The 19,764-nt window shown below is 34.5% G+C and overlaps 1 protein-coding gene across 15 annotated transcripts in view; it reads left to right on the top strand.

Moving 5' to 3' along the window:
* Positions 1-19,764, top strand: part of ATOSA (atos homolog A) — a 130,731-nt gene that overhangs the window by 73,864 nt on the left and 37,103 nt on the right. For 3 of the 15 annotated variants that reach the window (XR_011170249.1, XM_069098075.1, XM_069098072.1), the window contains exons 3-4: positions 9,995-10,062; positions 11,573-11,823. The exons of 10 other annotated variants lie outside the window; for them this stretch is intronic. Coding sequence is in view for 3 of the 5 variants with exons in the window: in XM_069098075.1 (XP_068954176.1) it covers positions 11,715-11,823 (109 nt within the window). In the remaining 2 variants the exon portion in view is untranslated. The remainder of the gene's footprint in view (positions 1-9,994; positions 10,063-11,572; positions 11,824-19,764) is intronic. 2 more of the 15 variants (XM_069098074.1, XM_069098085.1) reach the window with 2 other exon arrangements.

The following is a 19,764-nucleotide window of genomic DNA, read 5'->3' as shown; positions in this document are numbered from 1 at the left end:
AACACTTTACTAGCCATGTGACCATGGGCAAGTCACGTAACCCCAATTGCCCTGCTCTCCCACCTCCAAAAAGCAAAAAAAAAAAACCCCAAAAAAACAAACAAAAAAGACCATTACAGTAGCATTAATCTTACTGTTGATCACTTTCTCTTGGGAAGAAAAAATGCCTCTAGCAGGATTAACATTTTAAAAATAGGAATAAAGCAATGTCAAATTGTTTTTGAGGAAGGAAAACTTAAGTATCATTTCAGTTTTCATCAGCCTTAGTAATGGCTGGTCTTTATGCTGTAAAAGATATTCAGTTCAACCACGTATATATTCCAAATAATTTATTTTCTATACATTTATATGGAAGCTAAGGAACTTGATTAAACAGATATTTGCATTGATGTCTTTGTCTTCTCGTACAAACTGGTTGAATCACTAAGAAATTCTTAGCTTTTCTTTGTACCATTACATCATTTTTTTTCCACCTTTTTGAAAGCATTTCTTTGTCTATGTTTTCAACATAGCTTTCCAGTGAGAAACTTTACAGCTTTCTTACCTCTGACAGAGCTCTACTATAGCTATTTCAAACAACAGCTTGAGCTTTTCTCAAGCTATTAAAAAAAAAAAACAACTAGAAAGATGTAACAGCTCATTTTATAGAGATATCTTCTAGGGGAATATACTATAGTTGGAACCACCTGTCCATCTGTCATGTAGATAATTAGGTAGTCACTGAGGGTAGGTAAAGGATAAAAGTCAAGCCAGTCAAAGCACTTGTGTTACCTTAAGAATCCAAAATTAAATGTTCAGAATGTAGGAAAAAATTAACTCACTAGCATGGACAGAGAGTTTTTAGAATCAAGAGAGAAATTAAACAGTTCCAGTTGGTCTTTTAGATAATTTATAGTAAATAATTTTAGGTTTCTTTGTTTGCTTGTCTGCCACTAGGTTACTTAATTATTTTAAAGGACATTTAGCAACATGATCTTGCAATAATGACCACCGAATGATGATAGGAAAGGTTGTTTTCTAGGTTTAATTGCTTTTAAATGACTAGTAGGATCTTTTCAAAATCCTTAAGTACAATACAGATGAAGAAAAAAAATATTTTTTAATGGAGTATGTATCTAACTATTACTTTAGAGTACAACTTCTGTAGTCATTCACTGAAATTAAAATTTTTGTTGGAATTAAGTGCAAAAGAGAAAAATTATGAAAAGACATTCTGTGACTTGGCAGAGAAATTATGTACTGAAAATGAGAATTTAAGATCTTAAGTTATAAAATTTATTCTCTGTGTGACTTGGGGGGGAAATCACAGCATATCTAGATTTTGTTTTCTTTGATACCCATTTCTCCTTTGATCGGTGGGAATTTGGAAAATAATGAGGTTAACTAAGTGAAAGTACTTTGAATTCAGGAGAATTGCTGAATAAAAAGCTAAAGCATTAATTCTTTAAAACTAGGTTTAAAAGTTAGGACTTTAAGAAGCATAGGATCAAATCTGTATGAATGTAAAATAGCAATTATGATCATGATGAACTGATGCATGTAAAGAAATTAAAAAGATGTTTTTCCTACCTAGACATAATAAGTGATTACATTACGTTTTGTCTTCCATTTTTAACATAGAGAAATTATTATAAGAAGTATCTTTCCCGGGTCAGCTAGATGGTGCAGTGAATAGAGCACTGGCCCTGGAGACAGGAGGACCTGGGTTCGGATCTGACCTCAGACGCTTAACACACACACACACACACACACACACACACACACAAATAGCCGTGTAACCTTGGGCAAGTCACTTAACCCCAATTGCCTTCCCCCCAAAAAAGGCAAAAAATAAAAAAGAAGTATCTTTACCAAGATTAGGGAATTTGTATTTATATTAACTTTGTTTTTACATTAAATCACTTTCATTTAACTAGGTTTGGGCTAATGTATAATAGAGTACTAGATTTGAAATCAAAAGAATTTAAGTTCAAATCCTGCCTGTGACACTTGTTAGTTATAAGATAAATAGTTGTTTAGTCATTTCAGTCGTATTTGACTCTTTTTGACCCCATATGGGGTTTTCTTTGCAGAGATACAGGAGTGATTTGCCATCTTCTGCACATTTTAGAGATGAGGAACTGAGACAAACAAGGTTAAGGGACTTGCCCAGGGTCACTCACATAACCAGTAAATGTCTGAGGGCAAATTTGACTTCAAGACTTCCTAATTTCAGGCCTGGTGCTGTAGCCACTGTACCACATAGACAAATGGACAAATCACTTAACCCCTCTTTTTCCTCATCTGCAAAGTATGAATACTTATACCCATGATATCTGCCTCACTTGGTTATAGAGCTGAATGAGAGACTTAGAGCACTTGACAAACTTTAAACTTTAGAACAATATATGAGTTTGGTTGTTATTATTTTGGGAAATACAGCTGTAGAAGTCCCACAGTCTACAAATGAGCCCAGTTATCTGAATCATGGATCACATAAGATTATTGTACATTAGCAGGATTTTCTATAGTTTTTAGAAGAGGCCAACTCTTCATTCCTTCCATGTGAACCCATAAGTGTAGATAAGGTAGATCCACAGTCAGAAGAGTTAAAACTCCTGTTTTGTAGTTAAAGCAAAGAACTGAGAAGGGGAAAGAACCCCTTTTTGGTATACCCTTGTAAGATATTTAACAGAATAATAATTTTATTAATAGATTTTAATTCAAGGGAAAAGTTACTTTAACATTTGGGACAGATTTTCTTGACCATTTAAAAATAATATTTAATTTTTTTCCCAGTTATAATGTAAAGAAAATTTCTAACATTCATTTAAAAAAATTTTAAGTTACAAATTTTCTCAATCACTCCCTTACCTCCCCCCTCGCTGAGACAGCAAACAAGTTAATATAGGTTATATTATTGGGCATTTTTTTAAACCCTTATACAAGGGAAGAAAACAATTGGGAATTGTGTTAATTAACTGCTTTAGAATGCTATTTGCATCCTGTTTTTGTTGGCCTTGTATTTTTAATCTACTTCACGTCTAGAAAGAAGTGAGATCTAAGGCCTTTCCTGTGTGATAGCTGTATTTTGAGAAATTAAATAAACACATGCTATACATGTTCACAGAAGGCTTTGTACTTTAGGAGCCACATATTGAACTAATCCACCCATAGCTAATTTATATAATATGTGTGTCTATAAATATAAAATTAATTTTAACTAACATTTAAACGCTGAAGATGCATGGTAATTCTCAAAGCCATTCTGTGTTGCAAAGCAGCTGTTCTTTCCAAATGTGTGGGAGGAATTGCTCTTCTAAGAACAGCACTACACTTCTAACCAAGTTGATTATGTCGTCAATGAGTTTAACTTTTTTGTGCCAAAATGTTCTATTGCCATGTATAATCAGGTTGCTAATATGGATGAAGTTTTTGTTATGTTTACTTGTGCTCCTTTTAATTTGCCCACTAAAAGTACTTAATTACATTCTGTTGAAGTTAAAATTTTAAAATTCTTCAATTTTGAGAATATGTAGAAAGTAGTAGTTGCACTTAATAGTAGTTCTTGCTGCTCTCTTTTTCACTGTAGAAACATGGAACAAAGCTATTTTCCTTACACCTTTGGGAGTAAATTAGAAATGAACCTTCTGGTTACAGAATACTTTGTGTCGATCTGCTTTCTTAATATTACTCCTAAACTTGCTGATTGAAGTTTGATGATGATTTAAAGTAGATACAGTAGTGTAGATCCTTTTTGGTATGTAACTCCTTTTACAACTTGGCTTTAGCCCACCTTTCCGTAGTAATTTCATTTTTATCTTCTTCATGTAGCCTACATTCCAGCCAAGCTGGCTTACTCAGTGTTTTCTGAATTCAGTATTTTATCTCCTGCTTTTTACACACTTTGTACCAGCTGTTCCACATTTTTGGAACTTACTCTCTTCTTACCCCTGCTCCTTTGAACATTTAATTTGCTAGAAGACCCAGTTAAGTGTCTCAATGGATAGAGTGTTGGAATCCAAAGTCAAGAATACTATAATTTGAGGAGTGGCTAGGTGGTGCAGTGAATAGAGCACTGGCCCTGAAGTCAGGAGAACCTGAACTCAAATCCAGCCTCAGACACTTAACAGCCATATGACCTTGGGCAAGTCACTTAAACCCCAATTGCCCTGCCCTCCCCCCTCCAAAAAAAAAGAAAAAAAATACCATAGTTCAAATCTGACCTCAGATACTTACTAGCTGTGTGACATTGGGCAAGTCATTTAACTTATGTCTGCCTCAGTATCCTCATCTGTAAATTAGGGATGATAATAATAGCTCCTGCCTGCAAGAGTTATTGTGATGATCAAAATGATAAAATATTTATAAAGCTCTTAGCATTTAGTAAATGTTTGTTTCCTTCTCTTAACTTTTTCCTGATTCTCCTGTTTATAACAACAACCCTGTAGACATTATTTTCCTCCTTTAGAATGTAAACTTATGGAGAGCAGACACTATTTTTGTTTTTTCATTTGTATCTTTAGCACCTTGCACCAAAGTAAGCAGTTGACAAATACTTGTTGAATTTGATTAAATATGGTTCTTTTTGTCACCTTTGTACACATCTAACACTCAGAGATTTTCTAATGTTGTCCTTTGAGTTTGTTCTAGGATGTGGATCAAGACAGAGGCAAGATTCAACCTAATTTTACCTGTAGCATCAAACCACTCTGAATAGAGACAGTGGAGAGGCACAATCTGACAGTTTTAAATATTTGAGGGCAGAGGTTCTTAACTGTGGGTATATGAGGAGATTTTAGGAAATCCATAAATTTGAAATGGGGAAAAAAAACACACCTTTATTTTCATTAAAATCTAAATGAAATTTTACTTTTCCTTTCAAATATAATTTTCAAAAACACAGTCTCAGAAGGTTCCATTATTTTGCCAAAGGGGTCCTTCCATGCCACAAAAGAGGTTAAGAACTCCTATTGTAGGAGGAGCTCTGAGGTCTCCGAGCCCAGCTGGAAGCCACCAGGATCCAAATGAATGTTTTAGAATTCTTGATGAGGCCTGGAAATGGCACCTCCCAGAATGTGTACCAAAGCAAAAGTTGGACCAAAATCCAAAGCCATAGAATGACTAAAAGAATACCAAGCCTCCCCTGGCTTGCCACCCTAATCTTTAAAGTGGTTCTAGAGATTTCTAAAGTATGATTGAAGGTGATGAATAAGGTGCTTTCCTGACCAGAGCTGCCACCTTGTAAAATACAAGAGGATGAGTGCATTCCAATCATAACTACATTAACACAAAAATCACTAAGGGGGAGGATACCCATTGTCACCATTTTCCTGAAAATTAATCAACTTAAGCAAAACTGCTTGTTGCACAATAAAGATTTTTTTGCAGTCATTTGGTTTTCTGTTTGTATGAGAAAACTATTTTATTCACTACCAGAGTTAAGATCTTGAAAGATTCAAACAGTGGGAGAAACCAATAAGACCAAAGTTAATAGGGATAGATTATTTATTCTTTTAAGGTTTTTTTTGAGTCAACTTGGCTTTTTTGGTGGAAAAAAATATTCAGGGATTTTGATAGATTATATATAAATTTATGATGTAATATATAAGCTAAAAAAAACCTTATGATCCTACATTGTATTGAGGGTGTCCAGAATGATGGCTCTGCTAAACTACTTTATATTTACTTGTATATAGTTATATTTATTTACCTTATGTTTATGCTTAACATATTTGTATATGTAGTTTCTGTCTCCCCATCAGATTGTAAACTCTTTGAGAAAGACATTTTCAGAGATGGCAAATGTGGGAATTTGTCTTGACAGACTATGCAGCTATGTATATTTAGGGCTTTATTTTTATTTTTATTTTGTGTTTTTGTTTTTTGTTTTTTTAGTTTGCTAAAGGATAACTGGTAATAGGAACATTAAAGTTTTTTTTAGTGGATATGTGACTTGAATATTAAGGATCATATAAAACATTTTTTAAAATAGAACATAATTGAGAGGAGCAGAACCAGGAGTATATTGTACATAATTAGACACATTGTATTTATTATGATTAACTTTGATAGACACAGCTCCTCTCAGCAAGGCTATAAGACAATTCCAAAAGACTCAAAATGTAGAGGGCTATCCACACCCAAAGAAAGATTTGCAAGAGTTTGAATGCAGATTGAAGCAAAGTATTTGCTGTCTCTCTCTCTTGTTTTTGTTCCTTCTTGCTCGTTTATTCCTTTGGTTATAATCCTTTACAGTTTGACTAATGTTTAATGTGAAGGTGTTTGTAGAACCTGTATTGGATTGCATGCAGCCATGGGGGATGGAGGGAGTTAACAAAAGCTTGTGGAACTGAATTTTGTAAACTAAAAGTAAATAAATTAATTTTTAAAAAATAGAACATAAGCTCTTTGCAAGTAGAGTTTGCCAAGTGGGAGTTAAATAAATTTTTTTTAATTTTAAATTTGAACACCAAAAAAAGCATTTGTTATAATTTTTAAGCCACAATTGTTTTTCTAGTAGTTTTTTAAAAAGTAATTTATCTCCTTACTTGTGCTTTCCTTAGTAGCTATATTTAGTTAACTTTCTCTAGTGTTTCTATTGTATGGAGTTTTTACAAAGCAAATTATTGCTCAAGTCTGTTTTTTGCTTTGTTTTGTTTTAAGAATGCTTCTTGTATCCTTTCATCAGTGATGATTAGGCTCAGGTTTGCTAGGCTTGTTACTTTAGGGTTTCAACTTTACTGCCTTTGCTCTTCAGAATACATCTCTTCTCTTCTGTAGTTTCTGATGGGTGCCAAATAGTCTTGTGTTACTTGAATTTCCTGTCCTTTATATTTGAAGGTCTTTTTCCTGGTTTCTTTGCAGAATTTATTGTTATAGGAATTGTTAAATTTAATTACCATGTGTCTTAGAATTTGCAGTATAGGGTTGTTGAGTTTGTTTTTTTTTTTTTTTCTGGAGTTAATCTGTAGATTTCTTTTGGTTAGTACTTTCTTTTTTGTTTTCAGAAGTTCTGCCCCATATTATTTCTTGCTGTGTGGTATTAAGGGTTTTTGTCTCATCATGTTCTTTTAACATTATTGCCCTTCGTTTCTTTGTGTTAGCTTTCCCAGTTAGTTGTTTCTTTGGTGAAATTTGCCACTATGAATTTAAGGTTTTCTAGTCTGCCAATTATTTCTCCTCTGCAGGCCATAAATTCTGCTTTTGTGATTCTTATTTCTCTCTTGTACCATTGAAAAACATCCAGCTGTGGTTCTGTGCTCTCTTAGAAATCTATAGGGTCAGGGGTGGCTAGGTGGCACAGTGAACAGAGCACCAGCCCTGAAGTCAGGAGGACCTGAGTTGAAATCTGGCCTCAGACACTTGACACACTAGCCGTGTGACTTTGGGCAAGTCACCTAACCCCAATTGCCCTCCAAAAAGCAAAAAAAATAAAAAAGACCTACAGGGTCTTATCTGTTATTCATTCATTTTCTTGGAAGCCATCGCTTTCTGTTTGATTTAATGTCTTTACTGTTGATTTATTTTCTTGTACTCAAGGTTTAAAATTTAAACTGAGCTTTTACTTCTTGAAAGCTTTGATTAGTCAAGTCAAAAAGCATTAGTGTCTGCTATATGCCAACTACTGTGCTAAGTGCTGCAAATACAAGTACAAGCAGAAAAAGGTCCATGCCCTCAAGGAGCATACTTTCTGATGTGGGAAGACCCACATAAAAGGAAGCTGAAAAGGGGAGGTTGGAGAAGAAGGAGAAGGAGGCCAAGGTACCTGCTAGAAGAAGTCCAGAGAGTTAGGAGTGAAACCTAGAGAAAAATGAAGACATCACTTGGTTGGACAATTTCCTTAAAATAGAGTTTTGGAAGGGACTAACCTATCAGAAAATGGGGCCACAGGGTCAGTATACGACCAGTTGGAGAAAGGTGAGAATTAATGTCCATGCTGAGGAGGCTGTAGGATAATAGAGAAAGCCCAGAGAGGAATGAAGACATTGCTGTCCTGAATACTCTCTTTAAAATTTCAGTCTTTTTTTCCTTATATTTCCCCATCTCTCACTTTTCTGTCTCCCTCACCTGATTTGGAAGCTCCCCCAGGTCTAGACCTTAAAGCTGTTTTAATCCACATACCAAGTGACTTCTGAGGAGACGGAACTGGCCCCATCTGGATGCCATTTCCATTTCCTTCAGGCCTAATACAACATGCAGACTGGCCCCTTTCTCCAATTCACTCTGTTCTTTAGTTTTTGGCTAATTGTTTCATCAGTATAGCATATTACTTCCCTAGGTAAAGCACATTGCTTATTATGCTTCCATCTCTTTCATTTCGTGTGACTGATAGGATGTGGTAAGTAGAACTGAGTTCTGCTACTAGTTGCCACAGAAAGGTGAGTTTAGGACCTGGGTAGGATATGCATTTAGATACTACAACATCTTCAGTTGCTGAGTAGATCCCAGAGTAAAGACTGATGAGTCTCATTGTGCTGCCCTGGCAGAGTATAAGGACTGGTGAGGAAGGAAGTGCTGAGTGAATGTATTAGGGATTCAACTTTTCTTCCATTAATTGATCAGATTGTTACCTCCTCTAAACTTATTGATTTGGCCTGCTGCAGCAGCTTTGAATGATTTACTTGTGTGTAGTTCTTATATTAGGTAGTTTTGAGAGCTTAGGAAGATTGGAGAAAATGTCTAGTTCTCCATCTTGTTGGTTATATGGCCCAGAAGTCTGATCAGCGTTCTTAGTCTTTCATAGTTACTGTTTCTCTTTAAAATGTTGTTTTCTTTTGTATACATTGTTCTCCTGTTTCTGCTTACTTCACTCTGCATCTGTTCATATAAGTCTTCCCAGGCTTCTTTGAAACTATCTCTTGTTATTTCTTACAGTTCAATATTATTATATTTATATACCACAGTAGATAGATATCCCTTTAGATTGATAGCCATTCACCAATTGATAAACATCCCCTTAGATTCTAGTTCTTTCCCTTTTTTTTTCCTTTTAATCTCTGCCCCCCTCAAGACATTTGTTTCTCTTTTGACTCTTCCCTTGGTGTTATTCTTCCTCAGCACCTGTCACCCTCTGTATCCATACTTGTTTCACTATTCAGTTTGATATACTTTTACACCAAACTGTATGTGTGTTTGACCTTCCTTTGTTTTAGGTGAGAGTGAGGCACATCTGATGCTTACTCCCTTTTTCTTCCATATTGCATATTTTTACATACCCTTATTATGAGAAACAGTACGTCCATACTCTTTTCTGCAATAGTATATAAGGAATAGCCCTCTATTTTCTTTACCCTTTTAAAATTATCAGAATGAAACTATTCCCATCCTCAGTAATTCTGTCTTTTCTAATTTAACCATTTTAATATCCTTTGACAATATTATAGATCTCAGGGGATACTTGCTGCTTCTCCTTCTATTTGAATATTAGCACTGCAATCATAGCACCTACCAGTTGCTCAAATTTAGGTTTCTGTGATTCTCTGAACTTCCTGTTGCATTTAATTGAAATAGGGGATATGACCAGGCCTTTTCACAAATTGTGAACAAAGATTTGCTTTAATAAAGGTAGCAGGGGTTAGCATCTAATAATTTTAAATGGATGAGACAGTTAACCTCCCCATCCTTAAAACTATATTTTGCAGTTTGCTAAATCCCTAAAATAAGTGTCTTATTAGGAAAATCAAAGGATGAAATTGAATCCTTTCTGAATTTGTTTTAGTTCCCTAGTAGGAATATCATTTGAATTTTGGGCCAGGATAGAAAAATAATGGGTTACAGGAGGATTAGTACTGGTCCTATGATTTCATTAGTATTAGGAATGCCTGAAGAAGCAATCCCCCAAATTCCTATGCAGGTTAGTATCTTATTTATTACTTATAGCCTTTAGAGATTTGATATGAAATAATAATTTTGCCTAGCATATGCATTTTAGCTATTATTATTATTATTATTATTTGCTCAGAGCATTAAGAATTTAAGCACCTTGCCCAGACATATCTTGTATTTGTCAGAGGTATTGAACCCAGATCTTCTGACTCCAAAGTCCCAGGCTGACTCTCCACTATGCTTCACACATCCCAGGTATTTAACAAATAATCAACATTTAGCAATTTCAGGGTTAAGTGATGATTGGTTAAAAAAAAAAACACAAACATCTAATATATTCCATGGCCAGAAGTACTCACGTAAATTTGCAAAAATCAAAGAGCAAAGTCTGGTTCACTTTTTGGGTTCGTTGATGACATGGTAATACTGATATATCACTCTGACCAGCCTTAAAATTCTTGTCCTAATTACATGTTTGGGAAACTTGAGGCTCGATACCTTTTCAACAACATTATCAGTAGCCAAAATTTAACCTGTCATCCTAATTATCTGTTATTTTTATTCTTTTTGATGAGTGGAACTACAAGTGACTTCCTAAAAAGAATAGGAAAGATTTCTCTGATATTGTCACAGTCATAGGTTATGATTTTTTTTGTTGATTTGACAAATATTTAATGTCTTTTTTTTTTTTGCATTGTTCATTGAATTAAAGTGTTGTTACAAACATAGCAAAGATATATTTCATGATCTCTAGGAGAATATATCCTAAGAGAAAAATTTAAACTCTAAGGAAGAAATTAGCACTAGTTCAGTTCTGACATGAACTTGCCTCTTGTATACTTTGTGATTACACGATTAGTTGTTTACTTACCAAAAAAGCAAATATTGTATTAATGTGAATGTGCCAGTTGCCTAACCAGTTTCAACAGGAAAATTCCAGCAAGTAATATCTGTTGAAGAATAGTTTTACTTACTTAACAAGTTTATTGAAAGTTCTAACTTTTCATTAATAGCTTTCAGTTTGGATATTGTTTTAAAATAAATAAAAACCAGTTGCTTAGAGCAAGAAATTAACATTAAATGAGAAGGTAGAGCTGATACTTTTATTAATATATTTTGTTTTATATCATTTTCATTTTTTAATCTATCCCTTCTTTCCTCCATTACCCCATCAAGTCTTCCTTTTTTTTTTAAAGAAATAATAAGGAAATTGGGAAAAAAAACCAGCTGAGCAAAACTAACCAACATTCTCGGTAGTGATAGTATATGTGATGTCCCACACAAATAATCCCTTTCTCTTCTCTCCTCACAGCTACCCCCACTCCCCTGATAAGGGAGAGGTATATTTTCTCACCAGTTCTTTAGGGACAAACTTTAGCTAAGAAAATACAGTAGTAATCATAGTTATCTTTTTTTGCTATTATTACTTTTAGTTTTTTTGCAGAATCAGTTACAGGGTTAAAAGGGACTTCAGATCATCATGTCCAACCCCCACATTTTACAGATGTGGAACAGATCCAGAGAGTTTCAGTGCTTTATACAATGTCAGTTACACTGATTTATGGTTATACTCACTGACTTACAAAACTGTCCTAGAATCCAGGTTTTTTGAACCTCTGCCTAATGCTTTTCCTACTGTATTATTACAAGATTTTTATAGACTTAACTTTTCAAATTCTAAGACCAAAGCAGTTATGAAATCTGAGACATTTTTTCTTGAGCAAATTTCTTAATACTTTTTTTTTACCTTTTGTATGGTGTACAGGGTCTTCGCCTACTCCACAAGTATCCCCTGAATATAAATGCATAATTGACACAAGCAGTTCCTAAGGATACATACTTGATTTATAAACTAGCCCATCTATAGACCGGCTGAACATTTCTAGCCATCTTGGCATAGGTTCTTTATGTTTATTGTTACTTCTTTTGGAGGATTCCCTCTTTCCACTGCTTCTAGGAGTGGAAAGAAGAAAATCCCTTCTGAGGCTGGGTCAGCTGAAGATGGAGAAAAAGAAGGTAAGTTCTTTCTCACATCATTGGAACAATAAAGAAATAGGGAAGGAAGGAAGGAATCTTCTTTCGTTGTTGAATGAGAGATTTTCTAGGGGAAATTGTACTTCTGGCATCTTTGTTTATATGGCCTCATACAAATTAAGTTATATTTATTTTGGGGACAAATTGACTTTTTGGGGGCTTTCTTGACCTAATTACTATTTATAACACTTTGTGTAGAAAAACTGTCAGGATGGTTTTAAATGAGGATTCTCTTTATAAGGCTGTTAGGAGGAAGACATGTACAAAAGGCCTGGGAGAGACTCGCTCTCGCATGAGTTAGATTTATAAAAAATGGAAGCTTAGGAAAAAGTTCTGACTTATTTGTCAGGAAATGTAGGTATGGACATTTTTTTATTTCCTTTTTCTCTCAGTCTCTCCCTACTTCTCTATCTGCTCTTTTTCCCCCACCATTTCTATTGGAATTCTCTTTCCTTGTGCTCCCTTTGTCTTTATGTTCCTTACCATGTTGTCCTTCTGTCTTGCCCATTTTAATTTGTCTTCCTTTTACCTTTTCTTATTTTCCTATTTCATTCTTACTTTTACTTTTTTCTTCGTTCTACATATATATACTTTTTTAAACATTTTTTTGAAAGACTGCCTCAAATACAATTAGTTGAATTATTCTGACACTGAGAGTGGAATGTTGGTGGTACTTGGAGTTACTTCAGCCTTCCATATTGAGAAATTACATTTGGTCTGAAAAGGATGTGCAGACTTTTATAGCAACCATTTAAAGCTTTTAGACTTTACTCTGATTTGTTTGGGATAAGAACCTGGCTTTGCAGAACCTTGTAGAGTTTAAAAATCCTCATCTACTTTAGATTAGGGTTCGTTCTTTAGTAACCTAAAAGAATCACAAATTGTCTGTGGTAGTCTAATGAATGTACTTTGCCAGTAGTAAGCTGAACAAAATAGGCTAAAATTTCTCACATGAAGCTGCAAGTTTTGTTTACCTAGTGGCACAAAAAATAGAATGTGTCCTTTATTTTCTTTTTCTATGTCAACTCTATCACACACTTTAATTATACATACATACATACAATGTGTGTCATGTCCCCCATCCGCACTAGACTGTAAGCCCCATGAGAACTGTTTTTTCATTTTTGTATTCATTGTGACTTATATATAGTAAGTAAGCTCTTAACACAAGTTTGTTGAATTCAGCATATATTGTAACATACACAGTGGAATGCCTTGAATGTTTAATTCAATTCAACAAACATTTATTAGGTACCAAAACAGGTCCAGACAAAGTGTTATGTGATATCTGGGAAGCGTAAAATAACTTTCAGTTAAATACATTAGGCAAGACTTCAAGGAGCTTGTTGTTGGATTTGGAAAGAGTGTAGGAGGAAGGCCGAGATGGGGGAGGAGGATAGCACATTTTAGGCCTGGGGAAATGGAATTAGCAATGGTATGGAAACTAAAGGAAATTGGAAGCTATGGTAGGGGAGGAGGCCAGTGAATGGTTTCTTAACATTCATGCCTTTTTCTCTATTTATCCTCTGTAGAATTCAGACCCTAAAAGTGCTGCGTTTTCAGTTTCATATTTATTTTGTTTACTGAGTGTTTACAGGAGTAAATGAATTAACAAATAAGTTCCTGTGTCCCACACAGACTCTTTGGTGGCCTTACTTTCGAAATTAAAGAAGGGTTCTTATTAAGCCAGCACTATTCCTAATTCAGTAAAATTCACAATATTTTATATTAGTGATTAGTTATGTATTGTTGATTGGAGAGGCTTAAAATGTATAAAGAGAAATAGAGAAGTTTCTCTTAGTTTTCTAAAGGTGTGTAATCTAGACTTCCCTTCATCTCTCAAGATTACTTTCATGCTCTCTTCTGTAATGAATATAATGCAAAGGTTTTGCAGGTAGGAGAAGCTACTACTCCCTTTCCCAGTCCCACTTCTAGGGAAATCTTATGGAAAAAAGGGATGAAGACAAGAATAATGTGCTCAGGGCCCAGGAACAGGGTACATGTGGCCCTCTAGGTCCTCAAGTGTGGCCCATTGACTAAATCCAAACTTCATAGAACAAATCACAGGTTCCCCACCCCTTGTTCTGTCAGGAAAATTAGACATCAGATGCAACTGCCCAGCAATTTTTATTATTTCCTCTATACTAGTTAAGTCAGCTAGTAAAAATTTATTAAGTATTTACTGTGCTCTAGGCACTGTGCTCAGTTAGGCTAAGTTAGTTAACTCATTGAACTGCTCAAAAATATCAATTATCTCTGGAGTACAGTGGCCCATTTTCAGCCTTGTGGTCCTGAACGACTGATTGAAGACCCTTGTTAAAATATAGTTAGATTTCTTTTTAAGTGTATATATACTTTTGCATAAATTATGTAATGTTGCTCTCTTGATTTGGCTTTTGCAGTAAGGCAAAAATTGACATCTCTGAGGTCATTTCCCTTTGACCCTTCTCTAAGAGTGACTTTGAGTACTGCCAGGAGAATCAGGAGACTGGGACCAGAGGTCAGCCATTCTGCTCTCCTCAGTAGAGATGTACTGTTGGGCTGGAATTGTATGTTATGTTCTCTCTTAAATATTGTTAGTCTGGGGAAAGCAGCATTAATGTTCTAACAGAACTTCTCATCACTATTCATTAGTGGGGATTCCCCAAGCTTTATATCCAAGGTTTGACTCCCTTCCCACCAGATACTTTTTCCACAATGGAGACAGGTAGCAAGGAAACGCCTTTATCCAAGTAGATAGCAAAATAGAAATTGGAGAAGGTGTACATGTAAGAATGTATATCAGACAGTATAGAATGAATGAGTAGCATTTGGAGCAAAGTATTTCAGTTCAACCAAGAAAGAGAGTTCCAAATCTCACCCAAGGGGAAAATTTCCTGAAATTTCTAGTATAACAAGCTGAGGATAGGGACATAATAGAGACTACCAGCTCCTTTCACATTGGTTTCTTCCCAGAGTCAATAGCCTGAAAAGAGATTGGCATTGAACAATCATTCCATTTCAAAGGTAGAATCTAAAAGAAACTTGGATCTCTCTATTCCTTTACTCTTGCTAGCTCCTCCCCACCCCTTATATGAGCATGGATCATTTGACCTCCATCAGTGAGGAAGAGAATACTATTTGGGGGTTTGGATTACAAAGATAAGACTTCCCATAAGAAAAATTGTAAAATAGATATAGTTTGCCTCAACTCTGGGCATTTTTACTGGCTGTCCCCATTACCTGGAATGTTCTCTCCCCTCCTACCCCCAATATCCATCTCCTATAGCTTCCTTCAAACTCTCCATTTTACAAAAAGCTATTTCTGATCCTCCCTTAATTCTGTGCCTTCCTTTTGTTGATAATCTCTAAGTTCTCTTGTTTATAAATCGTTGTTTAAAAAATTGTCTCTCCCAGTGCTTTCATTCTGTTTACTCTATTGCTACCTGAGGCCTTCCACTACAATATCTCATGCTCTAGACTTTTCTTTCCTGTAATAGAAAATTTTCAGTCACTTATCCTATTCCTCTAGGCCCAGTAGCTGTCCTCTAATAAAATCGGTTCCAGTCCCATGGTCCCATAGGCTATGTTGTCTTACAATTTATTCTGTAAAGCCAAACCTAGATTCCCAACAGACTATAGTTTTACCTTCCACTTGCTTCTGTCTATATCTTTATTCTTATTTATCTAAATCATATTTAAACCATTTCATTTTCTTTCTTGAGTAACCCAACTATAGAAATCTTTCTTCATAATTAATTTAGTAAATAATGTTATATCACATCTCTTTGTGGCTTCTCTTTTTGTTTCTCTAATATTATTGTTTAACTTTTCATGGGCAAATCTCTTAAAATTATCTGAGCAGTTTGTTGGTATTCTGGGGGCTGCTAGGTGGCACAGTGAGTAGAGCACCGGCCCTGGAGTCAGGAAGACCTGAGTTCAAATCTGGCCTCAGACACTTAACACACACAAAAAAAACTAGCTGTGTGACCTTGAGCAAGTTACTTAACCCCAATTGCCCTCCAAAAGGCAAAAAAAAAAGGAATAAAGCTTCTGCTAATGCTTTTATATAGATCTTTTTTTTTTCTTTCAGCAGCATCATTAGAGTCTGATTGTGTTAGTTGGAACACTGGGTCACAGGTGTGCTTGCTTTGTAGCTATTATTGTGTTATTACCATATTATGGCAGTCAGTTTTAAAGTAATTAACTCTGCTTTACTTTGTGACTGAGAGAACTGAAAAAGCATAGTTGCTTTTTAGTTTTATTTAGGTTTGGAAAATGTAAACTGAATCATTTACCTCTTTAAAAATATATTTACACTTTTCTTGGAAATTGTAGTAATGTTTAGATTTAGCCTGAAACTGTATGTAAGGATACCCAAAATGTTCTACAATATTTATCTTCTTCCTCTTCATCTCTTACCTCTAATCTGTTTCATAGATAAATCTTTTTTAACCAGTACCAAATAGTTTTGATGATTAAGCTTAGAAGGTCTTAAAAGAGAAGAAATAAATTGAAAGTATGGTCTTTGTTAGCTTTTGATTGCCTGATTATCCATCTTGGAATGTTTGTATGCTATAAAACTTATTTTCTATGGAATCATGTTCTTACCATGATATAAGAGAAATTGCAAAAATTTATCTTTAGCTCATAACTATGATGTTATTGATCTCTACTTATTTATGTTTAGAATGTGTCAGGTTTTTTCAATTATATTTTGTTAAATTTATCTACTTTTAGCTTACAACATTCAGTTCCATAATCCTTTGAGTTCCAAATTTTCTCCCTCCCGCCCTCCCAGCAGCTTGCAATCCGATGTAGGTTCTACAAATACCTTTGCATTAAGCATTAGTCAGGTTGTAAAGAATTATAACCAATGAAGTGAACAAGAAAGGGAATGAAACAAAACTAAAAACAAAACAAAAGAGAGAGCAAGTAGTTTGCTTCAATCTGCATTCAAACTCCGTAGTTCTTTTCTCTGGATGTGGAAATCCTTTCTGTCATGAGTCTTTTGGAGTTGTCTTATAACCTTGCATTGCTGAGAGGAGCCCAGTCTATGAAAGTTAGTTGTCACGGATACGATGTGTCTGTAATTGTATACAAAATTCTCCTGATTCTGCTCTCCTCACTCAGCATCATTTTATATAAGTCTCCAGGTTATTATGAAGTCTGTCTGCTCCTCATTTCTTATAGCACAATAATATTCCATTACATTCATATACCACAGCTTGTTTAGCCATTCCTCAGTTGATGGGCATCCTATTGATTTCCAATTCTTTGCCACCGCAAAAAAGAGCTTCTATAAATAGTTTTGTGCAAATGGGTCTTCCTTCCGCTTGTATGATTCTTTTAGGATACAGCCCTAGAAGAGGTATTGCTGGGCCAAAGGGTATGTACTTTTTTATAGCTCTTTGGGCATAGTTCCAAATTGCTCTCCAGAATGGTTGGATCAGTTCACACCTCCACCAACAATGCCTTAGTGTTCCAGTTTTTCCACATCCTCGCCAGCATTTATCATTTTCCTGTCTTGTCATCTTGGCCAATCTGACCTGTGAGGTGTGGTACCTCAGAGTTGTTTTGATTTGCACTTCTCTAATCCATAGTGATTTCGAGCATTTTTTTCCATATGCTTATAGATGCCTTTGATGTCTTCCTCTAAAAACTGCCTGTTCATATCTTTTAACCATTTATCAATTGGGGAATGACTTGTATTATTATAAATTTGACTCAATTTTTGAATATATTTTTGAAATGAGTATATTTGAGTATATTTTTGACATGAGGTCTTTATCAGAGACACTGGTTGTAAAAATTCTTTCCAGTTTTCCACTTCCCTTCTAATCTTGGTTACATTAACTTTATTTGTACAAAAACTTTTCAATTTAATGTAATCAAAATTATTCATTTTGCATTTTGTAATACTCTCTATCTCTTGTTTGGTCATAAATTCCTCCCTTCTCCATAAATCTGACAGGTAAACTATTCCTTGCTCTCCCAGATTGCTTACAGTCTCAGCCTTTATATCTAGATCATGCACCCATTTAGACTTTATTTTGGTATACCATGTAAGGTATTGTTCTACGCCCAGTTTCTGCCATACTATTTTCCAGTTTTTCCAGCAGTTTTTGTCAAATAGTGCATTCTTATCCCAGAAGTGAGTTTTTTTAAACAAGTTATTTCAAATGATCTAAAGCCTGATTTAGTTTCTGCCTTGAACTATGTTTTCATTAAACAGTAACAGTTTCTCTGTTTTTGTGAGTTTTTAATACCAAAAGTTTGTCAAGAAGTTAAGGTGTGGAACTTTGCTAATCACATCACTTTGGTTATATCAGTAGATACACTGATTCATATATGCTATTGAAGAGATTATTATCATCACCTAAATTTTATTCTCGTTAAACATATTGCTTCAGTAGTATGACCAGAATTCTGAGACTCCTTCATTTCATGGTGTGCTACCTCATGATCAGAATTTGGGGATGGGAGTGGACAGCTATGAAAGTTCACAAAATTTATTTGGTTTATTATATAGTCATAGATTTATGCAGCATCTTGCAAGTTTTTTGTGTCAATATTTTATATAATTTTCTTTTCACTCTACTCATGAAATAACTGAATGGCAATTATTATTATTTTTATTTTTATATAAATAAAAACACTAAAATAAAGGAGTCCAATAACTTGGCCAAAGCAAGTAAGTGCCCCCAGAAACTGTATTTATAATTTAGCTTTTGAGTCCCTTTTATCTCTTGAGTTCATCTATATATCTTAGAACCTTTCAAAAGAAATTAGATTTTGTTTTCGCATTGTGTAATTAAAAAGTCTTTTTTTTTTTTTCCAGTTTTTCAGTTCAGTTTTTCCTTATCCTAAAGATGAATAATCCTAGTGGATAAATAGGGTAGGGCAAGCTACTCCAAAAGTGTTAATTTGGTGTTTTAGGAGATGCATTATCTTTTTCAGACCACAAGATGTCATTAAGTGCTGCCTCCTATTAATAGACCCCCAAAAATAATTGTATTAAGGTGTATATACATATATATTCATTAAAAATATGACCCAGAAATTTTCCATAGCACTCTTAGCAGTTAGAAATACTTTAAAATGATTTATTGTTCAAGATATGTAGTTGTCATAGTTCTTACTATCAATTAAAAGACAAAGCAGAGTCAAGATGGAAATATCTCATTATAGGATCAAAGGCTTCCTGTAAATTACATTCATGAAAAAGAACAGATGAACTAATTGGACTTGCAGCTAAAAAAACTAGAAAAATATATTATATCTCTTAATTAAACACCAAAAGAGAAATACTGAAAACCAAAAGAGATTTAATAAAGTTGAAAACTAAAACAAAACAAAAACTTTTTGAAGTAATAAAACCAGGAGTTTGGTTTAAAAAAAAAAATAAACCACCAGCTAATTTGATTTTTCAAAAAAGAGAAAAACTAAATGACCAGTACCAAAAATGAAAAGAGTAAATTCATAGCCAGTGAAGAGGAAATAAAAGTAGTTATTGGGAGCTAATATGCCTAACTATATATGTTGGTAAATTGACAATTTAAATGAAATGGGTGAATATTTACAGAAAAACAAATTGCAAGGGTTAATAGAACAGGAAATCAAATATTTAAATAACCCCATCTGCACATAAGTTAAAAAAATAAAGTGACAATAAACAACCTTGTCTTATCCCATTTCCACTCTTAACCCAAGCAGTTATTCTTTGTTTGATTCTAACTGTTGCTTCTTCCTTATGATTTCTTTTTCCTGTTTGCCTTCTCATGCTTCTCTTACTTCTTGTATTTGAAAGTCAGATTTTCTGTTTAGCCCTGGTTTTTCCATCAAGAATGCTTGAAAGTCCTCTATTTCATTGAATGACCATATTTTTCCCTGTAGCATTAAACTCAGTTTTGCTGGGTAGGTGATTCTTGGTTTTAGTCCTAG

The sequence above is a fragment of the Petaurus breviceps genome, unplaced genomic scaffold (assembly GCF_028583685.1).
Source record: "Petaurus breviceps papuanus isolate PSGF00001 unplaced genomic scaffold, PetGlider_PUasm1.0 37, whole genome shotgun sequence".
Taxonomy (NCBI): domain Eukaryota; kingdom Metazoa; phylum Chordata; class Mammalia; order Diprotodontia; family Petauridae; genus Petaurus; species Petaurus breviceps.
The sequence above is the reverse complement of the archived record's forward strand: the minus strand, read 5'-3'. Positions and strand labels throughout refer to the sequence as shown.